Source organism: Rhinocladiella mackenziei (genome assembly GCF_000835555.1).
Source record: "Rhinocladiella mackenziei CBS 650.93 unplaced genomic scaffold supercont1.1, whole genome shotgun sequence".
NCBI classification, from domain to species: domain Eukaryota; kingdom Fungi; phylum Ascomycota; class Eurotiomycetes; order Chaetothyriales; family Herpotrichiellaceae; genus Rhinocladiella; species Rhinocladiella mackenziei.
The window spans coordinates 3070313-3087676 of record NW_013550604.1 but is presented as its reverse complement, the minus strand read 5'-3'; the positions used below and the strand labels follow the sequence as shown (position 1 = coordinate 3087676).

At 51.7% G+C, this 17364-nt stretch overlaps 5 protein-coding genes across 5 annotated transcripts; 1 reads left to right on the top strand and 4 right to left on the bottom strand.

Moving 5' to 3' along the window:
- Window positions 1-306: 306 nt before the first annotated feature.
- Window positions 307-802, bottom strand: Z518_01079 (uncharacterized protein; the record flags this gene model as incomplete). The annotated part of the gene is made up of 2 exons (XM_013421680.1): window positions 307-683; window positions 778-802. The coding sequence occupies 2 exons, from the start codon at window positions 800-802 to the stop codon at window positions 307-309; spliced, it is 402 nt and encodes a 133-aa protein (XP_013277134.1).
- A 448-nt stretch (window positions 803-1250) lies between these two features.
- Window positions 1251-2810, bottom strand: Z518_01078 (uncharacterized protein; the record flags this gene model as incomplete). Its single annotated transcript, XM_013421679.1, has 4 exons — window positions 1251-1542; window positions 1613-2255; window positions 2306-2513; window positions 2571-2810. 4 exons carry the CDS (start codon window positions 2808-2810, stop codon window positions 1251-1253), a joined length of 1383 nt encoding a protein of 460 aa, XP_013277133.1.
- Window positions 2811-6074: 3264 nt separating this feature from the next.
- Window positions 6075-10772, bottom strand: Z518_01077 (uncharacterized protein; the record flags this gene model as incomplete). Its single annotated transcript, XM_013421678.1, has 2 exons — window positions 6075-9672; window positions 9724-10772. The coding sequence occupies 2 exons, from the start codon at window positions 10770-10772 to the stop codon at window positions 6075-6077; spliced, it is 4647 nt and encodes a 1548-aa protein (XP_013277132.1).
- A 1322-nt stretch (window positions 10773-12094) lies between these two features.
- Window positions 12095-14323, bottom strand: Z518_01076 (uncharacterized protein; the record flags this gene model as incomplete). The annotated part of the gene is made up of 1 exon (XM_013421677.1): window positions 12095-14323. The coding sequence occupies one exon, from the start codon at window positions 14321-14323 to the stop codon at window positions 12095-12097; it is 2229 nt and encodes a 742-aa protein (XP_013277131.1).
- A 257-nt stretch (window positions 14324-14580) lies between these two features.
- Window positions 14581-15213, top strand: Z518_01075 (uncharacterized protein; the record flags this gene model as incomplete). The annotated part of the gene is made up of 1 exon (XM_013421676.1): window positions 14581-15213. One exon carries the CDS (start codon window positions 14581-14583, stop codon window positions 15211-15213), a length of 633 nt encoding a protein of 210 aa, XP_013277130.1.
- Window positions 15214-17364: the final 2151 nt, after the last annotated feature.

The following is a 17364-nucleotide window of genomic DNA, read 5'->3' as shown; positions in this document are numbered from 1 at the left end:
TGCCAAGGATCCACGGATATTCCTTCCCCGGATGCTCGGTCATGAGCGAAGTTCCCCACGATCCATCGGCGCATCTGTCAGAGCCTTCGATATGGCCGAGATATTGAGGGCATGATCTTTTTGAGTAACCCTTCCCCCAGGCGGGTGGGGCAAGCCAGTTGACACGGCATCTTTTTCACATTCCCACAAGCATCTTCCCTTCACACGTACTGTGAGCCTCCTTGGCACAAAGGAATCGATCACCCATTGTGTCCCTCAAACAAAAATAACTCGTCTATTCCAGAAGTATTTTCTTCTTGTTCATGCTTATAGACCTCTCGTCTTACTCTCATCGAACCCTAGCCCCTCGACCTCTCCCTTCTGCTCCTTCTGCATCTGCTCCCGCACATCAAACGCCGGTCTCCCGCCATACAGCTGGCCGATCGTTTTCTTCTTGTCATTCGAGTTCGCGCTTAGTGAACCATTTCCGCCGTCAAATTCCACACTGCCCGCGATGGGCGCATTGCCTCGGAACCGTTTGCGCATGTCGACCATGCCACGCTTGCAGTCGCGGAAGCCGCGTTTGAGCTGTTGGCATTGTTCAGGGAGGGTTTCGAGGAGCGGGGAAGACAGGCACTCGAGGGGTTTGTGGCGTTCGATCATGATGCAGTCGGATTGTTGGAGGCAGGCGGCGAGGGCGGCACCTACTCAGACAAGTCAGACAGTGTAGCGAGGGGGAGAGAGAGGAGGAGGGGAAGATAGACGTGAGAGAGTGTGGTGGAGGGGGGAAAGACGTACGCAGGTCTTTGCATGATGAGGGCATTTCTGCGGATGGATTCCCCGGTGGGTAGTGATGTGGTCAAGGAGATCAAGTCAAGGCTGATTGAGAACAAAGATGTACATCAATCGTAGATTTCCACCCAAACACAATTGAGGCGTGTCAGGTTGTCGGGAAGAGATGGAGATGGGGTGACTTCGGCGGACTTTCCTCATTGGATCGAGTTGGGGACAGTTCTCAGCCTCGTGCGGTACAGGATCTCGAAAAGGAGGTGTCTGCCGGGTCAAAGATATTCTTACAAGCTGGCAACAGATCGTTTGCCAAGTTGGATCTGCTTCTGTGGTTGCCGACTACGGGTTTCAATCTGCGGATGGCCAAATATACGTTGTAGCCTCCTATGTACAGTATGTGGTCTCCTATCTCTCCTTTCCCCCACTCAGACGACAGGGGGAGTACCCTCTTTCCCCCTCCGTTCCATCAACCTGGTCATCACTTATTTCGTCACCGTCTCGCCTTCGACCTCTCGAATTTTCATTTCCAACTCTTGGTCCCGAATAAGCTTCTCAATCGTCGCCGATGTAACGGTCCACACCGTGGGAAGGACGATCATCAATGCACCGATGGACAAGCCCCAATTCATCCCCAGCTGAGTCATGGGACTCTTATGCTGAGCATTGATTCTCCACGCCATCGCCCCGCCCGTGGCCTGGAAGGTCTTGTATGCACCCACCAAGATGGCGGCCCGAGACGTGGAGTTGGAAAATCGGCCCCGTGGATATCGAACCCTGAGTATAGTCGATATCCTGTTTGAGGCCCGCGGCGAGTCGTCGGTCTTGCCACTTCTGGAATGCATACCCACCGCCCCAGATGGACATGCCGGTGACAAAGAGCACAAGCCAACCCACACGAGCTCGCATGGGACGATGGAGGAAGGGTAAGTCAAGAATGATCCCGATAAGCAGGCCACCCAACATCTGTGCAATCCAGTACAGAGCGCTATTCAACGAACGGGTACGAATGTTGAACGTCATGCCGTTGACTTGGTTTTGCTGGTACGAGTAGAAGACGTTGGCGCAGAAGAATAGAGGGAGCATGCAAAAGACGCGCCAACTGGCCATGGTGCGCACGGCGATCTCAACAGTTCCTCTCCACGAGTGCTTTTCCTTCTCGACAGCGGCGTGGAGTTGGGCCAGACGAATACGTTTGGGCGAGCAGATGAAGATACCCAGGCCCCAGCTAACGAGCATGACGATCATCAAAGCGATGTACGTCGAATCTGAGACGGTTCCGGATTGGGAGTGGAAGTTGAGCCCGAAAGAGGCCAGACTGCCCACTCCACCTCCCAGGTTGAAAATGATCCAGAAGACGGCGATGGCACGGCCTTTCTGCGATTCCGCCACGTACGTGGTCATGATGGCACCGTGGACGACCCAGAGCATGGAAGCACCAACGCCGAGAACCGCACCAGAGGCAATCACAAAGGCGCCGTTGTCATGGTCTTGAAGCAGGTTAGAATTAATCGTCACAGTGGACGGAGGGTCTCGGTACGGTTGAAGTTGAGCAAGCTGCCACTGTACAACGCATAGGTCCATCCTCCGAGCAAGAAACAAATCCGAGAACCGGTGTATGAGAAAAGAAGCCCCACGATAAACAAGGCCGTCCTAGCGGTAGCGGAGAGTAAGGCAACGGTGGCATTGGCAGCGACGGTCGGGTCAACTTGACCAGAGCCTCCCAATCCGGTCAGGGCGTTGTACATCTGCGAGTTTGATCAGTATGACGAGGTTCGAATGCGATCTTGCGGAAGACGACGGACGCCAGGACAGCAGAAACAGATCAGACTGATGAGTACGATCTGAGTCCATCCATACGAGTAGAAGGCCTTGACTCTGGAGAAAGCGGACACTTCTAACTGTTCAACATCGTGGTGTTGCGACTCAACCGCCTGGGCGGCCTCCGTTCGCCTTCCTTGTCCATATTGAAGATCTCCTTGCGTTCCACCAGACCAGTGGTGGTAAGAACAGGTAGATTCAACAGAACCTATCACACGACCCATCATGAGGGACCCCGGCCCCCATATTGTATAAGAAACGAACCGTCACGAGGGAGCGGGCATCTCCCTGATATGCGATCCGATATCTCCACTCCATTTCACTCCGTTACATCAATCAGGTTACCCATCCTCCTCAAGGGAGTTGGAAGATGGAAGATAGAAACTTTGATCGTCCTGATAAGCTTTTTCCACAAAAGCTCATGCTGTGGGGAAGAGGGGCTATGGGGCTTGTCCTGTTCGGGAGGAGATCGACGAAGTGTTGCGTTGGTTGGGCGTCCCTACTTCCACTTCCGTCAATATCGCTTGGCTGTCTTTGGGGTTGCTGTCTCCCGACATTCATATTGGTATAGTAATGGGGTGATTGAACTTTTACCAGCGAGACGCGGAAAATTCAGGACCAGATTGTGACGATGGCCTTGAGCCTATCCTCATTCGACTCCTCCAAATACCTGAGCCTGCTGGTCGCAGAACGCTTTGACAAGCCCCTTTGAGAGCCTGTCATGGAACTACAGGGCATGATTGACGGGAGGACGTCGACTGCCAGGTGCTGACTGGGCTACAATCCCGCTCTCACCCTCTTAGCTCAGCCGCGTTTGGAGCCTCCGGTACTCAAGATGCTCGACCAATATACAACGGCGCGACACACAACCCTCCCCATGCGTGCTCTGGCTTCCACTAGCCTCAACGAATCTGTCAATTCTCGACGCCACCTCTTCGGATTCCATTCCTGAAAACACTGGTGTGGGATACTCGGTGATGGCGGAGACAGCACGAGCCACACTTTGGTGCCATCTTTCTTGACGAGGCCGCCTTTGTCGACCGTAATGCTGCGGTTAAAATCCAACCCCGTCCAGGGGAGATAGATTTCGTACCATTCACGAGACAGAGGCAGTTTGGTCCGCAACTGCGTGATGGCAATATTGAAGATTTCGGCCAAGATCTCGGTCCACGGTATCCAGTCTTCCGCTGTGTTGAGGAACTATGAATCCAGTCTCCTCAAAGACCTACTTCTACACAGCTGCTTCCATCACAACCCTAAAGACGGACCAGGGTGTACGAACTCCCCACGCAAACTCTTGATCGGTCAGCGTATGGGCAATTGTACGAGGATCGTGTGAAATAAGGATCACTGCAGTCGCAATTTCCTTATCTTCTGGTCCCCCCAAATACCTCCGGTTCCTCTTGAATGAGATCTAGTTTCGGGCGTTTGGACTTCTTTTGACGAGGTGTTCTCTTCCTGCTGATGGGGGCTAGTGAATCGTGGTTTTCACTCGCTGCGAGACGAAACTTGGCCAATGCCCGCTCTAAGCCTTCACCGGTCCCACTGCTATCTAGGAATCTCTGCCTGCACAGAGGTTCTGTGGCGACTGAAGTCCTTATCTATCTATACCACTGCATCTGTCGCAGAAATGGTGACGGCGAATCTTCTTCACGACATCCGGTTCGTGGTAACAAAGTGAATGCTGCCTAGTGAAACTCTTCTTACACAGAACACCTGTACCGAGATTATGGATGGATCCACATTTGCAAATAACCGCCAAGTTATTCAGGTCAGGCAACGAGCGCTCCCATATTTTCTTCATGGCCAAGTTCACTTCTTCGAGCAGGCCGGGGTAGTCTCCGTCATTGAAAGGCCGAGTCTTGTCCCAAACTTCTGGAGGGCCCCTTTTGGGGGAGAGGGGCGAACGATTGAGCCATAGCTTCAACATAAGAGGGCGATCTATGGAGTCTAGAGAGCAGAACTTGTCTGCCAATCATGCAAGGCGCCTTTTTTTTTTTTTTTTTTTCATGAGGTTTCATCGTTACGGCCCCATGCACATTACATTTCCCTGTCTATAGTAAACCTACGCACATAATCGGAAGGGCAAGAGCGGCGACAGAGTCAGCCACGATGGGAAATGGCAAAGTGTTCTACGGCTCTGGAATGTTCAATCCGTTCTAGGTGGTGCTGGTCGCAGCCCGTAACAACGTGTCACAATACAGCAGTACCCTTGCATTAGAATTCCCCTTGGTACCGGTAGGCGAACGCATCGGTCAAATCGTTATTTCTGACTCCCCTCCATCCACCATAAGCTTGACGGTATCGGCCACGTGGCTCATTTGTCTCTCACAGCCGAGATGCGCTGTAGGTTGTATTCTTGGCCTTTGACGCCAAGACCAGGCGGAAAACGGAAATTCAACATCGGCCCTCGCCCATCAATCCATCGCCAACTTGTCCTCAACAGGACATCAACTCTGTTTCACTCAAACCAGCACCTTTGACATCAACGCCGCCCCGGCTAGTTCTCAATGCTGTCATTCCCCTTCCAGCAAAGATCGAGGGTCCTCCATTCCGGCCACTAGAGTGTATGTGCTTTTAGAAAGGGGAAAAAAAAGGAAACCCATCATGGTACAGACATGCCCTAACAATTCTTGTGCCACCGGTATTGACAAGCTCTACTAAACAGACCGCCATTTTCAACTTCCAATCTCTCCTCCTCGTCATCCTCTTGATCATCTGCACATCGACGTACGTGCACTCGATGTTCCCCAGCGTTATGGACAGGAACAAAGACGGGTACGCAAGTGCTTTGACCTCCTTTTTCCGTTGATCTTATCCTAGTCCCGCAACATTATCCTTCATGCATGCCCTTCCCGGATTCAGATACGGCATTTCGATTTGACTGGATCTAATATTCAACCATCAGGGTTACTGGTATATTCTGGAAATGTGCCCGCATAGGCGAACGCCTAAGTCCTTACGTCAGTATTTTCTGCATCGTTATGGCCGTAAGTGCTCTCACCTTCTCTTGGGTTCTGGCCCATTCTCATTCAAACCGACTTCATCCCTATCGTAGCAGCGCATGTTGAACCTTATTTTCCTTTTGGCTGACGGACAAATGGCACAGTGCTCGATAATGATGGGCTATTGAATGGGTCCTGCATGGCGTGGGGTGCGTTAGGAGCGTTAGGGCGTTTTGTGTTCCATTGACCCGTCAATCTTGACGTTTTGGCGGACTGGGCGCCTCTAATCCGGTGCAAAGAAAGGGTGCCAGAGGAATTAAATCATTCAAACAAATTAGTCTTCATTGCATACTCAAAAACTCAGGATCGAACACATTTCCAGCAGCACCTTCCCGCTCCAGACTGTTGACGCGACAAACCAAAAACGATCCGTCCCTGAAAACCGCTTAGGCGGGGGATCACAGCCGTTCAAACTCCAAGCTTTTCCCTTGTACTTCGCTCAGGACCAAACTCTTCCAAGAGTTGAATCCATCACAACACCTCTCATTTGCTGTACAAAAAAGGGAATTTCTCGTCATCCGTAACTCTCCTTGGTCTCGAGGGTCGACGAGGATTCTTGACTCGATCGGTTTTCCCTTCTCTAAAAACCAGCTCATCTTTATTTCTTCCCAAGTCGATGATTGGCTCCTCGGGAACACCAATGAATTCTTGGAAAGTCGTGGTCACCTTTTTCTTTTCGAATCTGTCTACAGCGAAAGGATCCGGTGTCGCTGGCCTGGTTTGACATTGCACAACAACTGTCACTTCCACCCCCTCAATGTGGCGCTCCACTTCCTGATGAGGGTTGCCAAACTTTCGTCGGTGATCTCGGCATTGATATTTCAGCAGATTTCCGACCATCTGCTTTTTGGAAGGCGCATTCTTTTGTCGTGGCTGCAAAAGCTGGAGAGCTGCCACAAGATTGTCACTATCCCTGAGATCAAGTTTGGGATCGATATCAAAAAGGTTGGATGATTTCTGTGGTGGTTGCCAGAGCGGGTCGATAGGTCTTTGAGGCGCAAACCAGTTCAAGTCGTCATCCACGTCTTCTTCCGATTCAGAATCGGACTCGAACCGGACACCTCGAGCTCGTAATTTCGCCATGGCGCGTTGTTCATCATCCTTGCTCCACACAGGCTGCTCCATCTCGATTGTGGTCAAAGAATTTGGTGCTTCAGAATTCGGCAAATCCATTTGACCAGACTTTCTCGGTTGCTTTGGAGATTTGGTATGGCCCTCGGTCCGCTGGACTGGCGGTGACAACAATGTCACTTGTCGTCTACCTTGCTTAGTTGATTCGATCCTTCTACGTTGAGCCAGCCGTACGTCATTATCGTCCTCAGTCTCTACCGCGAATCGAGAGGGACCCGGCGTCATTGTGGCCTGACCGAACGGTGACAACCGAGTTGGATTTGGTACATCTTCTTGCACCTCCTCAACAGGAATGTTGGAGGACTTTTCAAGCATCAAATCACCTTCTCGATCGGAGTCATTGTCAAACATCACGTCGTCTGCGCGATCGAAGATAGTGTCAAGCAGCACATCTTCTTCCCGATGTGAGGCCATGCTGATGCACAACTCAGGTGGCATAGGAGAGATTTTCGAATGAGGAGAACGGACAGAATCCACAGGAACAAGGCTTCCCGCCTGAACAACGTTGTTGGATAGGGGTGCTGGTTCCTTCTCTGGGTGTTTGTCGCCGTTTTCCCGGACGAATTTCTTGGAAACCGGCGTGCGATTCTTCGCAGTACTTTCGTCGATGAATGTCCATTGCTTGTCTTGAAGTGGATGACCGCCAGCCACCCATTCGTAGTTGGCGCGAAGTCTCGTAGAGTGGTAGTGTCTGATGCAGTCGTGTTGGGTTCGTCCTGGTAGACATTCCGCAATCTTCGTCCAGCTCTTAGGGTTCCGAGCGTAAGCGTCTCTAAAGAGAGTCTCCTCTTCTTCTGTGAAGTCACTTTCTGCAACAAGACGATGGGATACTTGTTCGGTGGGTGTTGCGCCATTTTTGTCACCCACACTTGAAGATTCGGTATCAGCAGGATACAATATGACTGGTGTCTCAGCTTCAACTTCATAAGCTGGCTGAAGGAGACCATTGGAGTTAGAAATACCTCTAGAAGTAGAAGGGCCATTGGAGGTAGAGAGGAGCCCGGAGAGAGCGAGACCGCTGAAGGCAGAAAGACTATTGGAGACACTCCTATCGCGTCCTGGAAGACTTTCGGTGGATATTGCCAAACGTCCCTCACGCTGATGAGGTGAATCGGGATCCTGGAAGCCCGAGGCCTGAACGTTAGAATGTTTGACACGACTATCCTGCAGTACAGCTTGCGTTGTCTTTGACGCTGACGTCGAGAACCTTTCTCGGGTCGTCTTTATCTCAAGCCGGGCAAGCCTCGTTAATTCCTCTAGTGAGGCCTTTTTCTGCACCTGATTAGCTTCCCTGTTGATCGTCACGCTTTCTTTCTGAATCGGTTGACGCAAAGAGTGTGCTGCCTGATCCAGTGATAGTTGTGCGACTTTGGGCCTCTTTTTGGGGACGAACAATCTATCCTCTGGGGCGGTCCTCTTCAGTGTGTTCGCGACCAAGTATTGCTGGAGTGTCGCAGAGCTTGTTTGATCTTGGGAATCTTGAGTTTGCTTCTTAGATTGTGACGCAATGAAAAAAAGGTCATCATCGATGACATTGGCGTCAGCCGCGGAAGCAGAACAACCCGAGTCTGCCGCAGCTCGCTTTTCCTCCGGCGTTGAGCATTTGACACAGCGAGAACTAGATCCAAGAATGGCCTTATGACAGACATCGCAATGCTTTCTTGCACCTGTCACGGCGGTAGTTTCAGAAGTCTCTCCATTCGAAGCATTTGTATCTGATGCGACGCCACTAGAAGAAGACTGGGACTCTGTATGCAGAGAAGGAGGGCATTCGTCCTGCGTAGAATGGGTCGAGGCCGGATTTTCTGCCCTTGGCTGCTTTCTGTTCTTCCGGGGGTCGAATGAGATTGCACTTCTTCGGGCCATGTGCTTGATGGGTTTGGGGGGTTGCTCTTCCGGGCCAGTCGGGAGTGATGAGGCGGGAACTCCCGACCAGAATGGAGAGTTGGTAGCTGACTTGGCTGTTGGAAGGATCGATTGTTCTGGCTTGTTGACAGCTGCGTGCAGGTCTTCATTTACTGCAGTGCGCGCTTGGGCGACCAAAATGGGTGTGTGTTGCGTACTCTGAACCCAAGGCGGAATTGCTGATTGATTCGGAATGGACCCCGCAGAAAGTGAGTGGGTACTAAAGGTCCCGGACTGCGACTCCCGGGCTTGACGCGCCTCGGATAGATTGTTGAGGCTGAAACAGGATTTCCCGCCAAACGAATGCATGTAGGGACATCCGTGCTTGTGAAACTGGCACTTGTACGAGGCTTGCCATCGAGGACAAATGTATTCCCTTAGCGAGTTGTTGCCTGGGATTGATATCGATTCTTTAAGGGGTTGGAAAGCGACTGTTCCCGTGGGATGGTGTGCAAAGGGGCAATCTTCGTCACGCTTGTTGCACTGAGCATGGAACTTCCAGTAGTAGCAGGTGATATGTTTGCGAGACGGATGACAATCGGGGCCGAGGTAGAGTCCGGTGTCTTTGTGCGCATAGAGACAATCGTTTGGATTTCTCAAACAAGTCCCATTCCTCCATCTTGAGCATGTGAAGTCCTTTGCCGGTTGATTTCCATACGGGGCATCTCGACCCGTCTCTTTATGGGCATACAAGCAGTGACCTTCAAAGAGGTAGCAACCGTCATGCTTCCAAAACGGGCATGTAATGTGCTTGTACAACGTTCCCTGAGCCGCCATTTCTTCTGGAACCATCCTGTTTGAGGCCTCTGGTTGGTGATCCATGGTCAAATTCGAAGATTGCGGACGAAGTGAATGGGTATCCTCAGTGATGGTGCCCTTGTTGTTGCCGTCACTGTGATCCTGATTAGATGGTTCCTTGGGAGGATTGGGAGTATCCATTGGAGAATATCGATCAAGGCTGTTTCGCCTCGAATGGTCTCTCTCAGCTCTTTCGCGTTCTTGTTTTCGTAAGCATTGGCCACAAACGAAGTCGTCGAGGTTCGGACTGGGGGAAAGTTAGTGCTGGACACAGAAGCACAAGTGGGCAATTAATTACCTCTGCTGCGGTTTTGGATTACCGCAACGGTCATGGTAGCCTTTTCGGCACCTGCTGCAGGGGACCAGAGGTGTCACGTGGTTTCCAGACACGCCACAAGCCCTGCAAAAGTTCCGACTTCGGGACGTGGTCGTCGATGAGGTTGAAGCGGTTTCTTCATTCGATAGTCGCGATGCGCAGAAATTGATCATATCTCGGTGCGCTTTGAGGAACGGGGTGTCATCCGGTGGTTCTACCACAGATTGTTTCTCAATCGTGTCCAGAACTCCATGATCGGCGGCGGCAGAGATGACAGGAAGAGGAGGAGAGTTGGGCAATCGAGGCGCTGTATGGGACGAAGCATTGGCGGCGTTCTGCGTCCAGTCTCCAGTGCCGGGATCGCCACACGACGCCAAGCGCAGAAGGCTTCCATCTTGACGTTGATTTTCACGTCCACCATCATCAGGAATACCACTGCCATTTGCAGGGACAGTTTTATTTTTCTCGGCTCTTGGTCCGTTGCCTTTTCCACTCTCTGAGTCGCAGCCATTCTGTCGAGGAGGACCCGACTCTAGCCTCATATCGTCGGTCCACTCTTGCCCTGACTCTCTTCTGGCTTCCCGGCCTGTGCTCACTCTTTGACCCTCGCGGAAATCATCAGTATATCGGGGAGCTGGTGGTCTGTAGCAATCCGAGGCGCTGGCCCTGCTTTCATAGAATGCTTCATCGCCGTAACGATGCGAAGAAGGCCTGTAAAGATCGTGCTGAAAGCGACGCTCAGGAGGTCTGTATGTGTCTGCTCTCCTCGGGGGCGGGGGGGTGATTTTGGACCTCATTGAGCGTGGTGCAGTAGGCGGCTGAACAGGCCAAGTTGGTTGGACAGGACCTCCATTGGGCTGATTTTGGGGACGACCATTGCCGCTCGACTTCTCAGAAGTACGCGGAGACTCTGCGACATCGGGGATGAAATGGGGTTGCGTGGGAGGCACAGAGGCTTGATCAGAAGTTTGTTGCGGTGGAGAGCCGGAGCCGTTTCTAAGGTCTGAGCGGTTGGGGTCAGACAGGGCCATGTTGGCTCACCAAAGGAAGATCAACCAAGATCATTTCATGTTCGATAATGATGCTGCTGATAGATCAGAGGACGACGTGCCCTGTAGGGAGATGTGTGGGTCAGTCAGACGGCGAACTCGAGCAGACGTGATGAGGAAGAAAAGCAGCGGTGTAGCCTCGTCAGGTCTTTTCAGTTTATCGGGTCTTCATTTTGGCTCATTCAGGTTGCCATGACGGGCCAAGTGACATCTCAACGCGCGATCCCGACAATGAAAGTCCGAAAGTCCAAATATCGTGTGCTCCCAGCTTCCTGAATAACAACTCTGGCCCGCCGTGCATAGCGTTTTATGTGGATTTGTACACCGCTGCCATTGGCTTATGCATCCACTTTATCCAGAATGCGAGTCCCATATTTGCGGTATTGATAGGTCGATATGCACAGAACCTCCAAAGAGGCAGTTCCAAATGCTCAAAGATCACCATTCTTGCGCGATTCTGTACTGGCAAGACAGACAGTGTGCATCGGAGCGGGTGCTCATGATACCAGCTCGCTCCATGGACAGTAAGTTTTCTCGGGCGGAACGAGGAGGCAGCTCGGCCCGTTGGCTACCATGAATGACTGGTGTGATTCAATCGGACCTTTTACCAGCGACTCATCCTCGAAGCTGTGGTCTCCAATGGACCGGGAAAGAGCTGCGAGACCGAGACTAAATAGGAGATAGCACATACCGGCAAAATCAAGCCAGCGTCCCAAATGGAGCAGAGTCGCGCAACATCTCAGTCATTCCCCATCATCCGCTGGGTCGACGGATAAACAGATTGCACCATCCAGAACTGTCTCTAGCACCTCACGAGAGCAGCTCTGGGATACACAAGCTGCGTCCAACCGTTGCCCATGCGTTGCTTCGGCCGGCGGCGTCTATAGGGTATGACACACGGTGATAAGATTCGGTCAAGATGGACTGGCCGATGTCGAATCGCGAAGCTGTACCAACAAGCCGTATACGTTTTCAAAATGAGCAGAAGAATGGCTAGGATGTACAAGGAAATCGTCAAGGGCCAGAAACGAGAAGTCGTCTCTGGAACAGCGAAAGTGAGGCGCTTGGGGGATTAGAGATGCGGCCTCCGGCTCCCCATCCTGATTGGCTGTTATCTGACCACAACATCTTGGCATTGTTATAATGGGCCCGGCAACAAGGCGGGCGACCAAGCCATGGCCATGAACCCGCCCGCTAGTCTAGATTAGCCGAGAGGTTCCTTCATGTAACCCGAAAGGCGGAGTAGGGAGAAAGGAAATGAGCTATGTTCAAGAACCATCTATAAGATATGCATGGGAGCTTCCTCAAACAGGGAGCTGAGTCACTGGCTTGAAAGAACCATCTTCTTGAACAATTTTGTTCCCGCCGTCTGTCCACCTTGTGCATCGACCTCTCTCTTCTGCCGAAGCGACATGTGTATCCGTTGCGCCAGCCGTTGCCTTCTCCTGCTGGCCAGGGACCGGTTCTGTGCCTTCTGGCATCCGTCTTTCATCAATGGCATCTCTTATCTTTTGTGCCAGCAGAGTGTTGTCATGACGGCGCAGCAAATAGCTCCAGTCAATCTTGGATGGCTGTACCCCTTCTGCAAGCACGGCCTGCCAGATTTTCTCCGCCTCTCCCTCTTCGCCCCGGGACAGGAAGCCACAAATGAGTTCGCTCCACGTTCGGGCGGTGGGCTTGCACAAGTTAAGCTTGATCATCTCCCCCACGACATCGAGACTCTTCTGAAGCGTGGATGGTGAGCGGCAAAAGAAAGAGATAAAGCCATGATACAAGAGGTCGTGCCTCGCTGCTGCAATGATTCCCCGATCATGATGTTGGATCAAATGAACAATCCGGTACCACAATTTGGAAACATGTCGCTCTCGACTCTGGATCAGGACATATGCCCATAAGGTGAACGCCAAACCCGCTGGCGATGGCTCAGGAAGATCTGTCGGAGCCGTCTGTCCGACAGGGAGAGGGTCGGCAAGGCCAAGTCTAATGAGCGGCGCCCTGTCGTAGGCCCTGTCGTAAATAGCCAAGATATGGGATAACGCAGTCTCAGGGGTCTGATTCTCAATGCGGCAGGCCACCCTAAGAATGTTCATCATGTACGCCACCAGATACGGATTCCTGAAGAGATCTTCGCGCTGGTGGATTGCCCACATGACCTTCTCCAAATTTGGACGCTCCTCGCGAATGAAGCTGTCCTTTAGCAGGGCAAGGTGGCTGTCTGCATGGACACAAATATTTTCAGCCTCCATAAAGTCATATATCTCCCATGCCACCTGGGGTGAATGCAACTGGATGGCTCGCTGAAGGACAGCATTATGCACACTTTCGTCGAAGCCGAGACCAAACTCAATTAGCCTTGGAAGAATCTTGAAGTTGCGGTCGGATTGAGGATCGCCAATGGTTTCGAGCCTCATCAGGTTTTTGAATCGCTGAAGTATCGCGACCTTCCATCTTTCCCTTTCCCGAGCCGGGATTCGCCAGAGGAGTTCAATCGCTTGATTTGCATTGCCTGTTCTTGTGTAGTGGTCCACCATGACGAGGATCAGTGATGCAGGAACCGGATCATAGTTCTGGAGAACGGTGTCGATGATATTCTCGCAATGTTCGTGATTGTTGTGCCGAAGCAGGAGAGCAAGAAATGCGCGCGGAAAAGGATTTACATCGTCGGGCCATGTCCACACTTTCGATACCAGTTTGATTTGGCCGGCAAACAACTCTTGAAGATCTGGGTTGGCTTGAACTTCGTCCCAGTATACTTGTTCAATACAGAGGAGACACTCGCAGCGGACTTTCCAGCCCCGGGGAAGGACTTTGAGTATCGAAAGCATTGTGAGAGTTCTCCGCGCCGAGTCAGCAAGACATCCGATAAGAATAAAGGCGAGGTTCCTGCTTTTATGATGCAGCGGCATATCGAGCCAGGCCTCACGCAGGCTTCGAGTATCCCTCTCGCCCACAAATTGTATTGCCGTTTGCTTCTGCGCTTCGAGCTCTCCTCGCGCCCTTATAAGATCCTTCTCCGTGGAGAAGTTAAATTTTTCAAATAACCGGATCCACTCTTGCGAAAATTCATGGCCGTCGGGTAAGTAGTCGGGGTCACCGTGAGGCTCTAGGGCAATGGATCTTCTACCCGGAGTATAAGGCCCTGTACCTTTTCGTTCCGTCCGTCTGGTCCATCGCATAGGCACGAACCGAGCGACGCCTCCGGGAAGTTTGCGACCCGTGACGGGCAATGGGTTTCCCTTGCGAGAGTTGTTCTCCGGCGTACTCGTCGTCGTGGACAGAGCCGGAATGAGGGTGAACGGCGTGGGATTGACATTGGGTTCTCGACTGCGAGGAGAGTAGAAGGGTTCCGATTTCAAGGCTCTGACTCGGGTCCCAAAGGGGACGTACACGTCCGATTCAAGGAGGCCGTTAAAGTAGAGGGACTTCCAGTAGAAGTTCACGCGGTTATCAAAACCCAATGAATAATACGACCTATAGTCTGTCGGTCTATTGCGGAGGCATGCTGGGGGGGTTCGGATTGACTTGAGGGACATTCAGAAGCCAACATTTGGCCATGCACCGGGGGGGTTTATTGCAGGCCTGCTAAGTATCAATTGTTGGAAGTCAAGGTACTATGAGAAGGAAAGATTTCTGGCCTGCGCAGCAGGCGAGAAGAATTTTCCCGAGGTTTTCGCGGGGGGAGGGAGGCGCCGCGTATTTTTGCATCTTCGAGCCAAACACTTTCACCAACGCACGCCGTGTCCAGCCCATAACTTCTGACGACGTACGTAGGAATTCGACGAGATCCCCGATGTCGACCACACATACCAGTCTAGACGCTGCAGCCATCGATCGAAAAGCCCGACTGGCCAAACTAGCCTCGCTCAAGCGCAAACAACCGGGTCCAGATGTTACGGTTTCAAGCCAACAGGACGAGCAGGAGCAAGAAGGCAAAACATCTACCACTGACACATATCTCTCAGGGAGAAACTACGATGTGGTGACCAAGAATGCGAAACTCGGGTTTGAAAACACCCCCAACTCCAACGTGGAGACTCTGGAAGAGCAAGCAGACCGCATAGCATCCACGACCGCTGAACAAGCAGCCAAGGACGGGGCTGAGGCAGAGAAGGGAATCGATCTGTTCAAACTTCAGCCTAAGAAACCCAACTGGGATTTGAAAAGAGATCTGGCGGAAAAGATGAAGATTCTGGATGTCCGGACACAGAATGCTATTGCCAGACTTGTGAGAGAGCGGGTCGAGAATGCAAAGAAAGAAGCCCTGGGTAAGGGAAAATCTACACAGCCGGGTGAGGACGGCGTGGACGGTGAGCAGGGTGAAGAGGTTGGCATAGAAGGTAGCACACTTGTCGAAGGCATCCATTTACGGGAGCAAGAGGACGAGAGAGAGGCCGCCTTTGAAGACGATGAAGGCATCTCTTGACTCATATTTCGGTCCTAAAACTCTTTACGAGACCTGATGCATTCAACAACTATTTCAAGCGTCGAGACCACTTCGAAAATTCCACGCAACCTTGATTCGAGGATGACCGTGTTTATTCAATGCAGCGGCCCTTGATATTGTTATCACTCTCTTCAAGTGTGCGAACGAGAGCGTTGATTACGGAAATGGAAGAAGCTGACCTCCGGACTGCGGCAATCCCACCGATTCGAATCAGGAGGGGTTTATCAGCTTTATTACAGAGAGTCCTGAATCAAAGCAAGTGCTCATCGAAGCGTAAGATCTGAATGCATTTACATAGTACTTGGCACAAAGACTCAGTGTTTGTGCCGAACATATTCTAATCTGGGACCTGCAAACCAGGGACAGGATAAACAATAAGCAAATCTGGAAAAAGGATGCAATCCACACCACACTTTGCTTCAATGCTGGGGACCTGAAAGAGACTGCCATGGCCATCATTCAACGACAAGTGTACAAAAGGCAAAATCACATACACAGATATATCAGCTAGACAAATAATCTGTGGCCATCAATCTTACACTGCTTGATGAACATACCGAGCACAACAGGAAGTCCAATAGACTTCGACTATGACCTCCAACGCCCTGCAAGACACAACATTCAAAGCCAAAGCCACCCGATTGATAGTGGAAACAGATGCTCTAAACCAACAGTTTCAACGTCCGTCAATCAATCACATGTTCATTGCCTGTGTTAAAGCTAGTCGTTTGCTATATGGGCTCAAGCTCCGTTCTCTGGTAACCGGTATCCGCTGCTTGTCGTATGATGTAGAAGCAAAGGGTGGTCTCCTCTGATGGTTCTCTCGACGATAGTGCTCTCGTCTATGGCCACCTTTCTCACTCTCGAAATCCAGGTTCTCTGATTCTAAAGATTTTCTATGCTTGGTGATTTGACTCTTATCCATGCTTGGGCTGTTACTCCGGCTGCGATGACTCCCTCGGCGCATTGAACTAGGTCTGCCTCGATCAATGGGACTTATGGTGCGATGCCGCCGGCTTTTGCGGCGGGAACCGGGTGGTCGTTGCGGCGACCTGGATGATCGAGAACGGGAGCTGGAAACAGAGCCGTGTTTTCTTTTTCGAGGCATAGATGGCGGTGGAGTCCGGGAGCGGTCGCGACTTGCTCGGCCACTGGTCAGGAACTCGTCCCGGTCTCGTAACCGGGATCGAGATCGGGATCGGGACTTGTTAGTGGAGATAGTAGAGACCGAGCTTGACGATGCAGTTGATCTCGAACGGGATCTCTGTCGAGGACTCCGAGATCGACCTCGATTTTCAGATTGTGCCGTAGAATTTCCACTTCGCCTCGCTTCTGTCTCGGCGAGTTGCTGGTCTGCCACCCCCTTGCTGGAAAGAATATCAGTGGGAGGGCTTTACTCCTCGGAGGAAGGGGTGGTCCTGACCTGTTCATTAAGTCATTGGGAGTGTCGCTTACAAGTTTTGGCATCAATTTTGGATTAAAAAGTTGCTGAGTCCTCGAGGGTCTTGAAATGTAAGGCCGTTCCTGTGCGCTCGCCTTGCACTCATAACTGTAATGGCTTGAAGAAACTGTTAGTTCAAAATGCTGTCCCAGGCAGAGGTCGTTCATCAGTAGACCTATCTTTTTTCAGACATTTCTGACAGACAGTGGAAGCAGTTGCCCTTTGTGGCCCGAGGCCTGGAATTGTACGATAACGGTTCATGAGAAAGATGTGTCTGGACAACACACCAGAGAATGCAAATTTACCCCCCCCGACCCACTCTTGAACAGGAGCGAAGGGTCGAAAGGTAGAGGGAAAACCCGGCTAGTCAGAAATTATGCGATACGTATCGAGAGTCGGGGAGATAGAATGCGGTTCCAAGTTATAGGGAGGGTAGTTCAGATGGAAATGCTGATGCCTTGACGTCGACTCGTAATCTGCATCGTTGGAGAAGGCGGGAGGAATACTACCCAAAATGAGGCTGACGCAGCAGGACCACAAGAATGAATGAGGTAGGCAGACTTCTTCGAATACGTCCCGGGTTGAAGGGACAAGAGACAGCGAGCAGGTTGAGGAAGCTGTAGCCTTCCAGGTCCGACGATGGCTTTTTTCATTCGTGAGACCGGCACTGGCCAGTTGGCAGTCGGGAA